The 19214-nt window shown below is 33.5% G+C and overlaps 2 protein-coding genes across 3 annotated transcripts; one reads left to right on the forward strand and one right to left on the reverse strand.

The window, feature by feature from the left end:
* Nucleotides 1–2339: 2339 nt before the first annotated feature.
* LOC116027543 (BTB/POZ domain-containing protein POB1-like) lies at nt 2340–6734 on the reverse strand. Of its 2 annotated transcripts, XM_031269246.1 has the most exons (7): nt 6679–6734; nt 6195–6441; nt 5091–5243; nt 4658–4779; nt 4458–4521; nt 3664–3943; nt 2340–3410 (listed from the first exon to the last, which is right to left on the reverse strand). In XM_031269246.1, the coding sequence occupies exons 2-7, from the start codon at nt 6409–6411 to the stop codon at nt 2600–2602; spliced, it is 1647 nt and encodes a 548-aa protein (XP_031125106.1). In that variant the 5' UTR covers nt 6412–6441; nt 6679–6734; the 3' UTR covers nt 2340–2599. The 2 variants fall into 2 exon arrangements, with proteins under 2 accessions (XP_031125106.1, XP_031125105.1); XM_031269245.1 differs by lacking the exon at nt 6679–6734 and having other exon boundaries at nt 6195–6606.
* A 4096-nt stretch (nt 6735–10830) lies between these two features.
* On the forward strand, nt 10831–13830 carry LOC116028016 (dihydrolipoyl dehydrogenase, mitochondrial-like). Its single transcript, XM_031269815.1, has 2 exons — nt 10831–11105; nt 12355–13830. The coding sequence occupies exons 1-2, from the start codon at nt 10836–10838 to the stop codon at nt 13603–13605; spliced, it is 1521 nt and encodes a 506-aa protein (XP_031125675.1). The 5' UTR covers nt 10831–10835; the 3' UTR covers nt 13606–13830.
* Nucleotides 13831–19214: the final 5384 nt, after the last annotated feature.

The following is a 19214-nucleotide window of genomic DNA, read 5'->3' on the forward strand; positions in this document are numbered from 1 at the left end:
CCATAATAATTCTCAATTTATAAACATATTTTACGCCTACTGTGTTAGTGTTTAACATTAAAAATGCACTGAGTAGTACGATAAACAAAAGCAACTGATGAAGCCATTGAAAGCGAAAGGGAGAATCTAGAAGAGAGATACGATATGTGGTGGATCGTAACGTGAAATAGAGAACCCAGACAAACACTCCTAATTTTACTAAAATAAAACTCCTAAAATCATGCAAATATCTCAAAAGAAAAAATAAAATAAAATAAATAGCACCACAAATTACAATCTCACCCCATCAATAAATAAGAATAAAAATAGGAAAAATTCCCACCATCAACTCAAAGTCGATTAAAAGACCAAGATGAGTTCTTATAGACTCATGCAAAACATAGTTCTTATAAACATTGCTGCTAATCCTACTGTATGTATTCTTATTGTTTAATTTTTTTATTAACCGTTCTTAATGTTATAACATTTAATGAAATATCGCAACTTAATTATGTGAGTTGATTGTTTATTATTTATGATATTATATAAGATAATAATAATACAATCGAACTTAGGTATTTTTTGTAACTTTTTTACAAGTTTATATTTTAAAGGGCTTAAAATGGAAACCTTAAATAGGCTCAAAGCTATTTATGATCTATTTTGAAGTCTTTTTAAAAGCCTATATGTTAAATAGGCTTTCAAAAAGGCTTCAGGTCAGGCCAGACCAATTGTAGGCTCAGGCTTGAACCTAAAGAAAAACCTACATACAGGCCCAGACCTAGGCTTAGGCTCTAGATTTCCATAGCAGGCCCAAGCCTAAATTTCTAAAGCTCGGCTCGGCCTAGCCTATTTCCACCCCTAGTTCTTATGTGATTAAAATGTTGGATCTTATAAGACCACCCTTGTAGATGAGATCATGAGATCCTATCTCAATCATCCAATTAAATTTAAGTAATGGTAATGATTGAATTTAAAGACCTATTTATATTAGGCTATATTTAATACATAGGGGTAACATAGTAATTTCAGTTTCTTGTTTGAATTGGAATATAATTGAAATACAATATTATCCTTATTTAGAGAGATTATATCAATGGTCGGAATCAAAACTAAAAAATAAAAATTAAAAAGTAAACGCGGTAATCATGTTGTACGATTTTTAGTATGCATATGACCTACCATAAATGTGTGCAAACACGCAAACTAGTGTGTGCATTTTACTGAGCGTCCTCAATGTTATGAAAAAATATTGAGTATTGTGCATATCCGTTCATGTGTGTGTGCAATAGAAACCATAGTAGTGTGTAATGACCAAAGACTATGAAGTCATATGACCCTATCTACATTGTGTGCTTACTATCACGCATTTTGGTATAACAGTGTGTGCAACTTTTTTTATTTTTATATAGTAAAACCTTTCTAATTATATACGTTTTTTAGTATGCATATCACCTACCATTAGTGTGTGCAAAATCGCAAACAGGTGTGTGCATACTATATAAGTAATATGGTATGATTTTACCAGAAAAATTTATAAAAATGTTTCGATTACACACATTTTACTTGTTTAATGGTTTAATTGCAAAAAAATAAAATTAAAATAAAATTAAAAAAATAAAAAACAAAACAAAACAAAAAACAAATAAAACAAATAAAACAAAACAAAACAAAACAAAATTAGTGACCCAATACTACAAAAGCGATAAATTTAATAGCATATTTGACACTTTTTAATTTTAAATTTGAAAGTTCAAATCTATCTGGTTAACCAAACGTATTGTTTATGTCACTTCTCCAAAATTGAATAGGAATGGGTAAAATAATAAAATATGATGATGGCAAGTGGCAATGACTCGTCATTATCATATTCCTCCACATTATGATAAGCCTATTGAATCCATAATTGGTAATTGGTGGAAGAGTCTACCATCTAAGATTCTGATTCATAGACAACGACACACGTGGGATTCCATACAACCCAAATGCTTGAAAAATAAAATATGACAATATGTACACGACACTATTTTTTTTTCTAATTTTTTTTAAAAAAATCTTTAATTTTGAAATATTCTTAGACCATTAAACAAATTCATTCGAACTATTTAGTGAACTCATTTTTTTTTCTCAAATGAGTTCTTTATTTTTCTTTTTCTTTTTCTTTTAATATTTCGTCATGGATTATTAATTTTGTTTTTTTTCATACTTGGTACATGATTATAAAATTTCTGTAACATTTGGTCCTCTTGATCAATTTTCTCTCAAATCTTGTCTGATTTTCATCAAATCCCAAGACCAAAATATTGGGATTTTGGTTTCCAACCACAAACTTAGATGAGATGAAGGTCAGTAACTGTAAATACCAAATTACTCAGGCTTTGAAAGAAGTGGAAATGCTGAATTAAAGTGTCAAGGATGTATGACATGTGAAAAATACATACATTCAATGCAGCATACACATGGCATATATGCATATTTAAGGACACCCAAAACTACAGCATGATTTACTCTAACCAGTCACAAGGCTAACTGGCGTTTACAATAAGCATTTACCTGTCGTGTCGTGTAAAGCCCTGCCTGAAGTGAAAGAAAGAAATAGCGCTCGCTGTCAGACAAGGCATTATCGGATGGTCAGCTCGGCCCGAAGATGAAGTATTCCGTTCATAAAGTAATGGCTATCTTCACCAACGAATGCAGTCCAAGGTATACCAAACAGGTTCCTATAGCCAACGGCCTTCCCACCAGTGAACGTGTAGTTCCCCTTATACTTGCTCACGTATTCCTCGGTTGGCTTTGTCCTAGCCGCAAACTCATAGTCGACTGCAAATGATACCGATCCTTTCTCTTGCATGCCCAAGAAAAGACCAAAGCAGTGGAATGAACTCTGTTGATCCATGTTGCAATGGGCTGACAGAAAGAATCCCTGCCCGCCTAAATGGAAGGCCTGTGAATATACTCTACCAGCAGGAAAGAGATTCAAGCATTCTTCCCGTTTTAAATCTAGGTAAACGATACACTGTGGACGAGGCAACTCAAACTCAACAACTTTTACTGGTCTGTACTTGTATGCCCGCTCCACAAAGCGACGGAATGAGATGTTGGCTTCGTCAGCAGCTAAGGAACGTTGCCGATATGGTGCTTCAGCTTTGAAAAAGAGAGCCTCGAGTACAACTTTTGAGGCAAGTTCAGGATCGAAGTCATTGCAACTTAGAACTTTCTTCAGCTTTCTGCATGTCATGAATGGGAACCTAATGAGGCGACAAAGGCGTGACCCTAATATTTCACGCCTTTCCTCCAACTTTGGGTAATGGATTCGGGCCCACTTCAATACAAAATCATAGACAGCATCCTCTGAAGCAATCTGAAGGTCATCACTAGACAGAATTGCCTCAATTCCTGCAAGAGGCAAGTTCAGTACCTCCTCTTGGAACCTGAGAAAAGATTAGAAAATTCAATTATGATCAACACCATATTAGGAGACCAAGTCTTTTCCTTGCTCCCTAAAAGGGAGAGAAACAAACCCCGGCTAGGTTTCTTAACACAACTGGTCCCAAGCTGGGAGAAAGCAAGGGAGTTGTGGTAGCTTAACAGCCAGCACAGAACTTAACCAAATCTCGTGGCAATAATTTGACATATAATCTAGATGGCGAGAAAAGTATAAAATTCCTTGAAAGGGAAACTCACTTGGTTATATCCTTAAAACGAGCAGCAAGAAACTTCTTAGCTGCGTCAGTTAGAGGCTGAACTGCTTCAGCCATTAAAACACTAGAAGGAAGGTCCAAATAGAGCAGGGCTGATTCACAAGTCATGGGTAGATCTCGCAGTAATCTGCTGCAGTATCTCATGCATGATGCAACCTCAAATTTATCAGCAGCCATCAGCACATCAAGCAACGCAGAAGGAGTTGTTGTTGATAAAGTATTGCTATACATAAAACTCAACAGGTCCATGAGGGCAGCTTCTTCTGCTCCAATTATAACACAGTAAGTTTATGTTGCATAGTATTGCATACAATAAGGAAATAATAACAAATGATGCTGCAATAAAAGGCCAAGATCAGTGAAAAAGACTGAGCTATCTCATTTATGGGCCAATGTCCAAGCACCAAAGTCGTGTACTTGTCAAACAGACATGAATATAGAATGATCCCGTCTTTATTCACAGGAATAGGTTATGGAAGCAAAAGTACTACTACAACTACTAATAAGAACACCCCTCCATACCAAATTGGTTGTCCTATCTAATGTAGGAATATATTTTAAGTATAGTAGAAAAGTATATCTTTCCTCTTTCTGCCCATAAAAAGTGGATAACTTTTTGACATTTTACTTTTATTAGAATGGTAACATAGGAAAGTAGAATTATTTGAGATGTTTATTTGAGGAAGTAGACAATATTTGAAACTTGATAAAAATGAAATGTGAACAATGAATTTGACAGAAACAAAATAAAAATGCCAGTGAATATTCCTTGCTTACCAGAGGCATGGATTCGTAAAGTAACATGCCGCTGCTCAGACTCTCTCATCCCATTAGAGAACAACTACAAATAATGAAAAGTACAGTTAACAAGAAAGGGATGACATGAAGTACTACAAGGCAAGAAAAAGCATGATAAGGAGAAATACAAGAACAAGGAATTATATAAATGTAGCAGAGCCGCATGGAAAATCACAAACCTTATAAAAGAATGGACTCTTTGCTGCCAAGATTGGAGAACTAATGTGTATGGTTTTAACTCTAAGGACATTCGAACAGTCCATGTTTGATGATGAGTCATTGCCCTCAGCAGCTTCCTCATCTACAAAATCCTCTAAATTAGTAATAGAGCTATGCAACCAACTAATAGAGGAATACTCAAGGATTAAATTTTCATTATTTATTTTTTATTTTATTTGCATAATGAGACAATTAGAATAGTGGTTGTAATTAAAATGGAACAGTTAATTCTTGCTCTTGATCTTTGATATTTTTTATATTATATGGAAGAAATTGGAATCTTTCATTCAGTCAAACTTGATCCTTTAAGAGAAAACCAGTCAAGCTCTTGATTGAAAGTGATGCAAAGAACACAAAATTAAATGAAGTCCACACAGGAAAGTGAATTGTTACCAGGGTGATCTGCCATAACTCCAGTGCCAGATGGTGTTTCCTCAACCATTGCTACAGCTTCCTCATCTAGATTCTCATATACAGGGCCATCTTCAGTATCCAACATGTTGCAGTTCAAGACCTGCTCCTCACAATGCGAGACGACATCCACAGCTGAAAAGGAAAAACAATATGGGTCATTTAGGTAAAATGTATCTAGGAATGAGCGAAAAGGACAAAATGCTAACTAAGAAGCTCACACGAAACCTTATATAAAAGAGACAAACAGTGTTTAATGATAGGTGAGAAATTAGCTATGCTTTTCCAGATGAGCCACAAATGGCATCTACCTTTCTAAGTGAGTGAGAGATTAGAGAATCTTTTCACACTACCATCCTTGCCATTAGTCAAGAACAACAACAAACTGAAGATTGTCTCCCTTATCAGGCAACAAATTATAGAGCTCTCTCTCTCTCTTCCATTAGCCAAAAAGCCTAACAATCTATTCCATTAGTGACAGTATATCTACTGATTGGCAATAAACCAGGGTGCCATAGGTATATCACTACAACAAAAGGTACTTCTTAAGCAACCTTATTTAGCAGGTAGTCTTGACTGCCAAGTGCCAACACTTTGAGAGTACATAAAGCAGCAAATAGATCAGCAACAGGACATTGGTTAACAGGAAACACTGAAGAATTATTTCCATAAAATGGCCATTTCCTAAAACCTAGAATTCCAATATGCATCTCCATAATCTCATATTCAGGGAGCAGAGAATTTCACCTGATCCTCTCCCTCAACCTCCGCAACCGCCAGCACCCTAAAACCCAGGGACCGACAAGTAAAGAACCCAAAAACTGCAACCTATGTTCTCCGACGATTTACTCACCAATCTTAACGTAAAGCTTAGATAATTGGACGACAAAAACTCTAATTAATTTCACATAAAATCTTCTCAAGCAGCAACTCGTTTCAGGTCTAAAGCATAAAAATGTTCAAATTCGATCCTCAATTTGCGAAATTCGCATTAATGTACATGAAAAATCAAGAAAAAAGGGCGGAAATGTGAATGTTTTATCATGCACACTGAAAATAAACACAAAAAAAAAAAGCAAAGCGTACCATTCTCCTTCATGATTTCTTCCCGACGGCGCTTGCGCTTGCGGGCCCAATCAACGATGCTGCTGCAGCCCTCGCTGTCGGATTTGGAGTCCGGCAAGTCAGGCAGGACCTCAATCCTTAGGATCCGGTCGGAGAAATTGCTGTCGTTGAAGGCGAACGCGAAGTCGGATTCGGAGCCCGACCCGTGGTGATCGCCAGGAGAGGAATCCGAGTCCATCACCGTGCGTGGATCAAAAAGGTCCACGTTCTGGTTTTTCATATGAAGAAAACAAATCACCAAAAAAAAAATTATAATTAAATAACGAATTATTACAGAAAATTTAAGGAAGAAGACGAAGAAGAATGGTTGGAGAAGGTCCGGAGAGGATCAGTTGGGCAATATGTTTTGTTTTGTTCTGTTCTGTGTATTTCTGTACAATAATAATAATTAGGGATTTTCTAAATATATCAACAAAAAGAAGAAAAAAGGATTACTTTTATTTACCTTTGAAGGAGATAAAGGAGAAGAAGAAGAGATGGTTATGAAATTTGCAATTGCTTCTTCTCAGATCAAAAATGCATGACAATTCCATTCTTATATTGTTTTACCATTTTCTTTTTAAAAAAAAATCTTTTTACCTTTCACATATTTTATTAATAGTATTTAATTTTTTTATGTGGTATTTAATTTTAAAATAATTTATTTTAAAACATTTTCATATATAAAAGGGAAATAATGTAAAAAAAAAAAAACAAAGTTAGGAGTGTATTCAATTAAAATTTTTATAAACTTTCAATAACTTTTAAAGTGATGAATTTTAAATAACTTTCATAGAATTTTTATAGACTTTCACAAACTCTGTATGATTTTTATAGACTTTCACAAACTCTGTGTGAGTTTATAAAAGTCTATATGACAAAAATTTATAAACTCTTATTTTATATTAAAAAGTTTACAAAATTTATTAAAATTTTAAATTAAATACACCTTTACAAACATAATATTTCATAACTTCAATGAATACACTATTTATCATTTTTATACAAAATCTTTTATAATATATAATATAGATATTGTCCCGTGCGGTGCACGGTCTAAATTTATATAATTAAATATAAAGTATTGTTATAACAATTATAATAAAAGAAAGAGAACTGGATGGTTTGTATCTCTTATTGCCCCAAGGAGGATAATGTGGTAGTTGATGCTTAAATTAGCAAAGGCAGCGATTAATCGCGTTTGTGACTTGATTGAGTTTGTACGACCTCCAATTCATATTCTGGGGGATATTTTCCTAGCTGGGGCTTTCCCCTTCATTCGCTTAAAAAATAATAATAATAATAATATAATATAATTTACGAAAACATGTGCAATTACTAATAAAACTTAATATTTGATTCTATGTTATTATTGAAAATATAAATTACTAATTATTAAAAATATCAGTGTAAACTAAATTAGTAGTAGTAGTAAAAGCTAGAGGAGACGAGTCCTTGGGTGGAAAGAGAAGGATAATCATGGATGGTAGGGGTCGTCGCGATTCGTTGGTTACCGTTGCGATTACCTCCACCATTCTGCTGCGGTGGCGACAATGGGAGGATGAGAAATGTGTCGTCGTGATGGTTACTCGACGAGAACCCAAGACAGCAAACGATGTCGTACCAGCTGAACATAACAGCGAGAGAACGGAACAGAGCCTGTGCCATAATTTCTAGGGTCGGGTATGGCTCGGTTGGTCGGTCGGCGATGAATCTGTGATTTGGTCGTAACCGAGCTCGACAGCTGCAGATTCGGGGAGATTAACAATACAAGGATGCATCATCAGCTTCATCGGGGTCATTATCCACTCCGTTTGTTCTTCCTCGGACAACCCTATCATCACCAGCACGTACCTTTTTCAGCACACTGCCGGCCTCCCTCCCTTGCCGCTACAGCTTAATCTCTTGTAAGCGCAAGAAAAATTACAGCAACTCTTCTCTCTCTGATTCTTGCCCATTGAACAATTTGAGCTTTTTCCTTTAGAACCTTCCACTGAATCTTTGAAACACCTAAGAGAATTGGATTTGATCTTTACTTTGAGTGTTGTTTCGTATTGTGGGTCTGCAAAACATCCGTGCTAAGCTTTACAAATAGAAGGTTGATTAAGTTATGGACTTGAAAGGATGAAAATACCCCTCAAATTCACGGCTGACAAACCGTTTGACTAACTTTGGACTAAAATTGTCCATCTTTAACAAAGTCAGGGCAAAATGTGGTCAAATTAATAAATCCGGACTAAAATTGTCCAATGCACAATAAGTCTAGGACCAAAAAAGGATTTTACTCATAAAATGATACTGAATAACTGCCTCACATTTGTTTTTATATTATCGAATGAAACTGTAGTTATATCGAAATGTAATTGTATTGTGTTGTAAAGAAACTGTAGTGTATATAAAATGATACTGAATAACTGCCTCACATTTGTTTTTATACTATCAAATGAAATTGTAGTTATATCGAAATGTAACTGTATTGTGTTAAAAAGAAATTGCACTGTATATAAAATGATACTAAATAACAGTTTCACATTTTTGGGTGTATATTGTCCAATGAAATTGTAGTTATATTGAAATGATATTACAGTTGTGTTGAAAGGAAACTATAGTGTATTATAAAAGAAACTGTAGTTGGATTGAAAGTAAACTGGATAAAAATTTGAGTATATAATGTCAAATGAAACTACAGTTATATCGAAAAGAAACTGCAGTTGTGTTAAAATGTAACTGCAATATATATAAACTGAAAGTGAATGACGCGGAACGAAGACCGTTTCAATCGTCTGTTTTCATTAATCAAAACGTTTTGATACATGGTCCCACAATCTATTGTGAATAGCGTTCCATAATTAAATTTGCCTGATATGAATGCTTGGGCCCAAAGAAAACTTGAGAAAAAATTAAGAGTAAAAATTCATTTTTGGTCCTATACTTATTGTGCGTTGGACACATTTAGTCCGCTTTTATTAATTTGGCCACATTTTGCCCTGACTTAAAAAAAGTTGGACAATGTTAGTCCACAGTCACATTTACCGTTTGATGGCCGTGAAATACAAGGACAATTGTGTCATTTCCTGTCTAATTCTTCATCAACATTATATTTTCTTGGTCTCCATATTAGAAAGGATGGAGATGGACTTCTCTATGATTTTAGGCATGTGAAAACAAACCAGGCCACTTGATCTGCCTGGTCTTCAGCTAACTCCTCCAAATGCCTCCACAGCTCCCTCCTCTTTCCGATGTTACAACTTGCATATACAAAGGAGATACAGATCTCCCTCTCCAATTCTTGGCTTTCCACTACTATGCTGATCACTTGCTCTTCTACAATCACCCTCCTCATACTCATCTACTTCATTTTAATTCTACTTCTTTCTTGCCCAATGCAATTTAATTGAGACATATCTCAATTAAATCATTCAACCTCACACCATATTCCATACGCCCCTGCGTATGTATATATACATATAGAGACAGAAGAGAGAGAGAGACAGGGAACCAAAATATAAGTAATCAAAATCAAACTTTAGCCAAAACCAGTTTCGACAATGCCGCGACGCCCACGTTCTCTTCCCCATCTTTGCCGAAGGCATAGTCTTCCATTCCACAGTCCCCACTTTGCTTAATGGCTTCAATTATATAAAAACACCAAACAATTGATTTAAAAATTCAATCTCAAATCCCACAAAAATTTATATTTTATTGGTTTTCCCATTTTGAGGATGACCCGCGACTAACATCCTGATTTCTTTGGCTCCATCAACCGACCAGAGTGCTTGTTTGCCTCGAAATCTGCACCGCCGAAATCAGAGTGGAGGAAGGCGTCAAACACGGCCAGCGACCTGTCAAAGCACATCACGGCGAAGCAGTCCACCGCCCGACAGTCATCCTCATCGATGTAGTAGTCCATTAGCATGCCTCGGAAGTCATTCTTGATTTTGTGGCGCTTGGCGCCGATGAAGGTGAAGAGGCTGTCGCGTTTCTGGGAGCAGACGTAGGCTTGCCATTGCCAGATGTTTTTGGAACACGCTCTCTTCCAATCGGTCTTTCACATCTGGCTAGGGGCGGGGGACAATGAGGGAGGAAATATTCGTTGGGAAGGAGGCGAACGCTTTGGGATGGCACAGGCGGCTTGGAATCCAATGGAAGCAAGGGTTGGTGGAGAACACGGCGGTTGTGGGCGATGCAGGAAAAAGAGCAAGAAAATAGGAAAAGCGAGAGAAAGATGGAGGTTAGTGGAGCATTGCAGCGGCGATTTAGAGGAGAAAGAAGAATTAGGGGTGAGGTGCAGCTATGGATTCATCTCTAGCCCTAACCAGAAAACATTCTTCATAGGCATGTACAGTAAGTTGGTCTCCACCTGATGGTCTCTTCCACTTTGACTGGGAGACCAAGAAACAATAAGGGAAACAGAAGAATTACACATGAAAGGACAGGATTGCCCTTTTACTTCACGGCGCCTTAAGACAAAATGTAGCCAAATTAATAAAAACGGATTAAATGTGTCCAATGCACAATAAGTATAGAACCAAAAATGAATTTTATTCAAAAATTAACTATTGAAAAACCTTTATCTAAACATTAAACATTCATAGCAATCTAACATTTCTAGCCTACACAAAAATGGCCATGGCGTGTATTGTTAGAAGGAAGGCGTCGTCTCTGCTTTCGTCGAGGAATCTCTACTACAACAGCTCCAAGTACTACGCTTTCTCCCTAAGCAGAGGATTCGCGTCGGGATCTGAGGAGAACGACGTCGTTGTCATCGGCGGTGGCCCCGGCGGCTATGTCGCCGCCATCAAGGCGGCTCAGCTCGGCCTCAAGACCACCTGTATCGAGAAGCGCGGAACCCTCGGTGGCACCTGCCTTAACGTCGGTTGTATTCCTTCTAAGGTACTGCTACACTCTCACTCTTCTATCTCTGCTTATACTCATTGGAATTTATATTCAATTTTCATATTTTCATTAGCATTTTTTTTTCATTTTTAGTTTATGCGTTGGATTTAATATAATCTGCCGTGCTTTTACTTCCATTTAGAGTAATTTATGGTTGAGGAAATCCTTAATTCAGTTTTTGATTTCATAGTGTCCATTATGGTTTTACTTCCACTGAGAGCAATTGATGGCCGAGAAGAATTTTAAGCTTTTTAATTTAAAATTTGGATTTCATGAAACTTGATTTTTTTTGTCTGAGTGGCTTCATTTCCCCTAAAAGTACTTTGATGGTCTACAAATTTGTAAGCATTACAATTTACAATCTAGATTTCATTAAACCTACCCGTTTAATTTTAATAAACTGTATGTTTGTGTATTCTATGCATAGTGGGGAATGATAGAACTCTACTATATGGTTGTAGTGCTAAAATCTAAAACTATCCAAACTGCTTCTGGAATTGCACTAGCAACATTTTTGTACAATAGAATTGAACTATCCTTTGTGCAGGTGTATTTGCTATTTGAACATTCTCATTCTCAATCTCAAATATGATCTAGATATCCCTTCTCTCATTCTTGTTGAATTATAAAATTATATACTGAAAGACATTAACAAGCTCTATGACATAATACTTGGTGTTTATGGCTGTCATTTTTTCATGTTGATCATATAAGTAAATTTCTTTTTTCCTAGTTTTCTCTTGGGGAATGGTGATCATTCCCACTGTAGAAATATGTAGGTTGCTGCTGCTGCTTATTTTTCATGTACTAACATGGTGCAGTCTATACTTTGTCCTTTTTGAAACTCCAGAACCCAACTCACCTATTGTATTAAATTTTAGTGCTACTTTTTCAGTTGACCTGTTCAATTGTATCATTTGTATGTAAAGATCATGCAAAGAGTTGGGCTCACATTACTTAATTTCTTATTAGAATATTTTTTTTCTGCTTTTTATTCTCTTAATTCTGTGGATTTGTTGGGTTTAGGGTAGGGAACTACCACATCAAATTTTATTTATCTGACAGGCAAATTTGCCATATAGCATATTCAAGTAAAATTTGTGGGTAAAAAGTATCAAGTATGCCTTTCTACCTGTCTAACTGGGAACTGTTAATGCTAGAATTATTGTTATTATTCTGGTTGCTTGTTACATTTTAATCCAACTTTTTGTTTATTTTTTTTTCAATGCTCTTCTGTTGTACTCAGGCTTTACTGCACTCCTCACACATGTACCATGAAGCTACACACTCATTTGCCAACCATGGTGTGAAGTTTTCTTCTGTTGAGGTTGATTTACCTGCCATGATGGCCCAAAAAGATAAAGCTGTGTCTAACTTAACAAAAGGTATTGAGGGTCTATTCAAAAAGAACAAAGTGAACTATGTCAAGGGATATGGTAAGTTCCTCACACCTTCAGAAATTACGGTGGACACTATTGATGGAGGTGAAACTGTTGTCAAAGGGAAAAATATTATAATTGCCACTGGTTCTGACGTCAAAGGTCTTCCTGGGATAGCCATTGATGAGGAAAGAATTGTATCATCTACTGGCGCTTTAGCATTAAAGGAAGTTCCTAAGAAGCTAGTGGTTATTGGAGCTGGGTATATTGGACTTGAAATGGGCTCTATCTGGGCCCGACTTGGCTCAGAGGTCACTGTTGTTGAATTTGCACCTGATATTGTTCCTAGCATGGATGGTGAAGTTCGCAAACAATTTCAACGTACCCTTGAGAAGCAGAAGATGAAATTTATGCTTAAAACTAAGGTGGTCTCAGTTGACAGTTCAGGTGATGGTGTTAAGTTGACACTTGAACCGGCAGCTGGTGGCGATCAGACTGTTCTTGAAGCTGATGTTGTTCTTGTTTCTGCTGGTAGAACTCCATTTACTGCAGGGCTTCAATTGGACAAAATTGGAGTTGAAACTGACAAGATTGGTAGAATCTTGGTTAATGAACGCTTTGCCACTAGCGTACCCGGGGTCTATGCCATTGGTGATGTTATTCCAGGGCCTATGTTGGCTCACAAGGCAGAGGAAGATGGCGTCGCATGCGTGGAATTCATTGCAGGCAAGGAAGGCCACGTGGACTATGATATGGTTCCCGGGGTTGTGTACACACACCCTGAGGTGGCCTCAGTTGGAAAAACCGAGGAACAAGTGAAGGCACTTGGAGTCAGTTATCGTGTTGGGAAGTTCCCTTTCATGGCAAACAGCAGGGCCAAGGCAATTGATGATGCTGAGGGGTTAGTCAAGATCCTCGCTGAGAAGGAAACCGACAAAATATTGGGCGTCCACATCATGGCACCAAACGCAGGAGAGCTCATCCATGAGGCCGTGCTGGCATTGCAGTATGGAGCATCCAGCGAGGACATCGCTCGTACATGTCATGCCCATCCAACAATGAGTGAGGCTGTTAAAGAAGCTGCCATGGCCACTTATGACAAGCCAATTCACATTTAGAAAGTTGATGGTATATTCTGTCTTATTCTTGGTTTGTGGTATATGCTCCTGAGGGTTTTGAAATGACATTTAGCACAGTTTTTGCTAGTTTTACCACTTAGAACTGGTTGCTCATGACATTTAGCACAGTTTTTGCTAGTTTTACCACTTAGAACTGGTTGCTTGCTAGCTAACATAATCGCTTGTGCTTCTAGAAAAAGAAATCTCTTATAATCTTGACTATTATTACTTTCAAATCTCAGCTAACATAATCATTTGTGCTTCTAGAAAAAAAAAATCTCTTATAATTTTGACTATTATTACTTTCAAAACATTGACTTTTTCAAATTCAACCGATTGATACTTACCAATTAAGCTCATTCATCAATTACCAATAATTATTTTACATGAAGCTAGCCCTTGAATAGATCTTCATCCTCTTTACTCATTATCCTTTTATCTTCTTTTCGTATTGCGACATTTGAGTTGAAGTTTTCATGTACTGTATTTTCCAACAACATAAGCTTCACCGTACCATGTAACATACACAAATAAGCCCAGTTAAGTAAAACTAATTTCGAAGTTTTTGAAAATATATTGTAAAGTTCTTAGAATAAAATTAATATTTTTAATATTGATTTTAAATGTTTAATAGATAAATAAAATAAAAGGCATATTAATTAATATTAATAAGAATTAAAGAGATGCATGTAGCAGTGTTTCGAATTGTATTCAATATTTAAATAAAACAAACAAAATATTATTAATTAGCTAGAAGGCATTATATATAGTAAAGTGAATAAATTTTTAAAATAATATATAAATAGCATGGGCTCGATTCTTATTTATAATATAATATTTTGATATTTTATTATTTAATAAACTAATAAACATTGATGATATGCATGTCATGGTTTATTATAAGGTGTTAAATACGGTGTTAAAAAAATAAATAAATACGGAGTAAAATTTAGAGGAATTAGAGCTCTTAAAATAGTCTAACCCATCTTTTTGATCCGACTCGTATAAATTGTGGGTCAATCCGTATAACACACTCACCTCTTAAATATTTAAATTTTAAATTTTAAAATCTTATAGTTTAATACTTAATTTTTTTTAATTATATCCAAATTATTATATTTTGCAAAAAAAAAAAAAGGAAAAAAAAAACAAAACAAAAATAAAACCATAAATGTATCGATATATGTCAAACTAATCAATTATTTCATGGAGAGTAGTGGAGACTATCTTTAATGGAAACCGTTAAATTGAATGAAGTTTTAAAAAAAATATATTTATCAATTCTTTCATAAAATTGTATCTAAATTAATTCAAAGCGAATATGATTTTTTCACCAATTTAAAAAATTATAACTAAAACTAGTCAATGTTGACAACTCATGGATAAGATTTTTGAGCTCGAAATTAGATTGAGAAATGTCCCTCCCAAACATCATGACTAGTCGGCCAATAGTCAATCTAACACCATGTTGATTGGGTTATTTAGACTTGATTTATTTCTTTATTTTTATTTATTTCATTTCTAGCACATTTACAATATTTTAAGGGTTTAAAACTTTATTACTCCGTAATATATTATTATTTTTCCTCCATGTTTCTCCTATTTCTGATATGCCTGCCTGTCCATTAAAACATCAATTATTACAAAACACAAAATTTTGAAACTTCTTCACGAAAAATAAACTCCGTATAATATAACATAATATTCATATTCTTAAGAGACTTAATATTTTTTCTCAAAGCGAAGCATACTATTATCCATTCATTCGATTATTATTAAATTAAGTCTTGATTCTTACTTAGCGCTTGACAAATTTAATAAATAATTAATTAAAAGATGAGAATAGAATCCGAAGCTAAGCTTCATGAAACATATATAGTTGTGTGATGTCAATTTCCACTAGTTTCTCAATCCAGGTACATGATTGTTCCCAAATGTCACCCATAAATGTTGGCCGGCAAATTTTAGTTTTTGATTCATGAATTCATCCTTTAATTAATTAAAAAAATGTTATTGGTACAATCGAGAATATATATATATATATGCACACACATACATATATATACACTAGTCTTTTTTTATAAGTCATGCGTAAAAATAGATGTCCAATAATAATACTCAATATTAAAATTTTAGTTATATCGAAATATTTTTTAAAATAATAATATATAATTTTATAAAAATCATATTATAGTAACAATATAATTGATAATTTGGGTGATAATTATTGTATACTTTTTTTGAAAAGGAATGATGCAATGCTATTAATTGAAAATAATATGAGAAATACATCTAGGATGGAGTGATGGAGACCCACTCCTTCAAACTCGCATAAGAACTTGAGGCCATTGCTAACACATGAACAACCGAGTTCGCTGATCAACTAACACGTTCCCAATAGAGGAAATAATGCTCTTACAATGATTTCTAATTAAGCATGTATAAGAGTTATCAACTTAACGGAAGCTTTGGCAAAATTTGAGGTTGCCCGATTCTAAATTTGTGTTGTTAAAGTAAATCCTTTAAATATGATAAATGATTATATATAATTATGATAACATTTAATATATATTTAATATATAATAATAATAATATACTTTTGTCTATCTTACAAAAATGATAGTACAAAATTTATAGCAAACTCAATAAGCATAACAATATGTACATAAATCATGGGTAATAACATTGGATAACTCTTATATTTTTCTTTAATTTAGATTTTAAATATTTATGATATTGTATAATAATAATAATAATAATAATAATAATAATAATAATAATAATAATAATAATAATAATAATAAGAGTTAATACCTAAAATAGTCCATCGACTATAACAAAATTCACAAATTGGTCATCGACTATCAAATTTAGCAAATTAAGTCTTCAACTATTCAATCTTTACTCAATAAGGTCCTCAACTATTGTTTTCAAAAAAAAAGGTCCTCAACTATTCAATTCTTACTCAATAAAGTCCTCAACTATTTAATTATTACTCAATAAGGTCTTCAAGGAAGGATTGATTTGTGAATTATTGAATAAGAATTGAATAGTTGATGACTTAATTGGTAAAATTGATAGTAGAGGACTATTTTGTGAATTATGCCATTGTCGATGGACCATTTTGGATATTTACTCTATTAATTATTATCTCAAATTGAAAATAGTACAGTTTACATTTAACAACAATTGAAGTCTTAATTATATACACAATGAAAACTTATGAATTCGTATGCTATAACTTAATTGCTTAACTTGCTAATTACTATCTGATAATATCAATAAACGTATTATAATCATATCATTTTAAAAAATAAATATATTCAGTTTACTAACTCATAAACATCGCATAAAGAATACATAATTTGTTTTAATATACAAATTGTTAGGACGCTATTTTTATTCTCGATTATAACTATCTACAGTAGTACTCATCTTTAGTACTACTTTTTATTACAACTTGATAATACTCATTTTGATAATATTAAAAATAATTATATTAATTATTAATATTTAAAATTGTACTAATAAGTATTTACTTATTTTAATTTTTGTGTTGGATATTAATTTAATCGTGCAATGAAGGTTTATTTTTTTAATGTAACTCGAGATTTCCACCGTCGAATACAATAACAGAGTGAATGAAGCTTGGTATCCTTCATTTATGTCCGTTTTTTTGTTACTTTTTTTTTCATACATTGTAGTATAAGAGTTGTGCTATACAATTTATTGAACAAAAATACCTCATACTATTATAACTTCCATTATTTCCCCCCATTATATATTAGAGTAATATAATAAATAAATTTGATTTCATTTAAATTTTAATTAATAAGAATTAGTTAGTTATTTCCTAAAACATTAATATTAAATTTTTAAAATAAATAGTTTACATTATTATCATTATTATTATTATTATTATTATTATTATTATTATTATTATTACCGAAATGGTCCCTCGACTATTGCAAAATTACCAATTTGATCCTCGAAAATTTTTTGTGCCCAATTAAGTCCCTCGACTTTGAAAATTTTAACCAATTTGGTCCTCCGTTTATTTTGCTATTAAACATCCGTTAAAATCAAGACCAAATTGGTAATTTTTCTATACTCAAGGGACCATTTTAGTAAAAATTAATTACCAATTTGGTCCCTTGACTATAGCAAAATTATCAATTTGGTCTTGATTTTAACGGATGTTTAACAGCAAAATAAACAGAGGACCAAATTGGTTAAAATTTTCAAAGTCGAGGGACTTAATTGGACAAAAAAATTGTCGATGACCAAATTGGTAATTTCGCAATAGTCAAGGGACCGTTTCGATAATAAACTCTAAATATTATTATACTTTAATTATTACCACAAAGAAGAAAAGAGTTGAAAAAAGAATAGAAAATAAAAAAATTGTAACGAGTTCAATTTTGTGTACACTAATTTAATTTTTATAATAATATTATAAATACAAAATGTCCATCATCGTTGTTGTTGTTATTATTATTATTATTAAAATGTTAGAAAATATTTTGCAATGAGTAATTTTTTATTTTTTATTTTATTTTAGATTACAGTGTAACCTGTTCACAATATATGTTCAACAATTATGTCAACCCTACCTAAGACCTTCATTATGGAAATCAATGAAGAAGTAAAGAATAATAAATAGATAACCGAATATTTCGTTACTAAAGTTCAACAATTATGACAATTAACCCTTGATTACAACCCAACATCTTGTTGTTCATTTATCATGACTCATGAGTATCCATTTTTGGGCAAATTATACCATGGACCAAGGTCTACCTTTCATTGTAGGCCCTGGTCCAAAAATAACCTTTAGATTTTGTATCTGTAGTTGACACATTCTGTATCGACAGTTGTCAATTTATGTACCTGTAGCTATCATATTATGTGTAAGTAATTATCAAGTTTTTTGTTTACATGTACATAAACTATTAAATGTAGGTACATAATGTATTAACTGAAGGTACATAATTTTTTTATAGGGTTCATCACAATGTAATATGAACCTAGTCCGGCATGGTATAATGATTGCCATTGTTGTGGTGAACCTGGCTTGTGAAAATTATCAATATGTTATAAAGTAAATAGTAAAATAAATGCATATGTAATATAAACTTTATTTTAATTTTTTTTGAAAAAATAAACTTTATTAATCACGGATAAGTACAAATCCAACAATTCTTTATAGTTAATGTTTCTTTGGTACAAAATTCTTTATCATTAATGATTCTTAAACAGTGTTCCAAAGTGGAATTCTTTCTTCTTATGCGGTTTGCAATAAATGGCCGGATACCATGATTAAATTAATCAATAATTAATCCTAAATCTTACCTAATAATTCTTGTTTATTGCTAAGTGGCGACATGAAGAATTTCTTCTATGGATGATACTAAGATCTTGGCAGCCTAGGCAATAAATAATTAGATGACATACAAGAGTATATCTTCATGCATATCTTTAGTATATTTTTAGATTTTTAGACTTGTCTTGTCATTAAGCATTATAATTAAACCTTTTTGTTTTTGCTAATTTTGAACCATGCAAAGCGTTCCATTCACATTACATCTTCAAAAAGTTCATAGGTGGAA

This window comes from Ipomoea triloba, chromosome 8 (assembly GCF_003576645.1).
Source record: "Ipomoea triloba cultivar NCNSP0323 chromosome 8, ASM357664v1".
Classification (NCBI taxonomy): Eukaryota; Viridiplantae; Streptophyta; class Magnoliopsida; order Solanales; family Convolvulaceae; genus Ipomoea; species Ipomoea triloba.

Excerpts from the sequence above, each read along its gene's own strand:
- LOC116027543 (XM_031269245.1), bottom strand. The coding sequence starts at position 6,453 with ATGAAAAACCAGAACGTGGACCTTTTTGATCCACGCACGGTGATGGAC. Across the intron at positions 5,244-6,194 it reads AGAAATCATGAAGGAGAATG|CTGTGGATGTCGTCTCGCAT; the intron begins GTACGCTTTGCT and ends TTTCCTTTTCAG. Across the intron at positions 3,944-4,457 it reads TTTACGAATCCATGCCTCTG|AAGAAGCTGCCCTCATGGAC; the intron begins GTAAGCAAGGAA and ends TAATTGGAGCAG.
- LOC116028016 (XM_031269815.1), top strand. The coding sequence starts at position 10,836 with ATGGCCATGGCGTGTATTGTTAGAAGGAAGGCGTCGTCTCTGCTTTCG. Across the intron at positions 11,106-12,354 it reads TCGGTTGTATTCCTTCTAAG|GCTTTACTGCACTCCTCACA; the intron begins GTACTGCTACAC and ends TGTTGTACTCAG.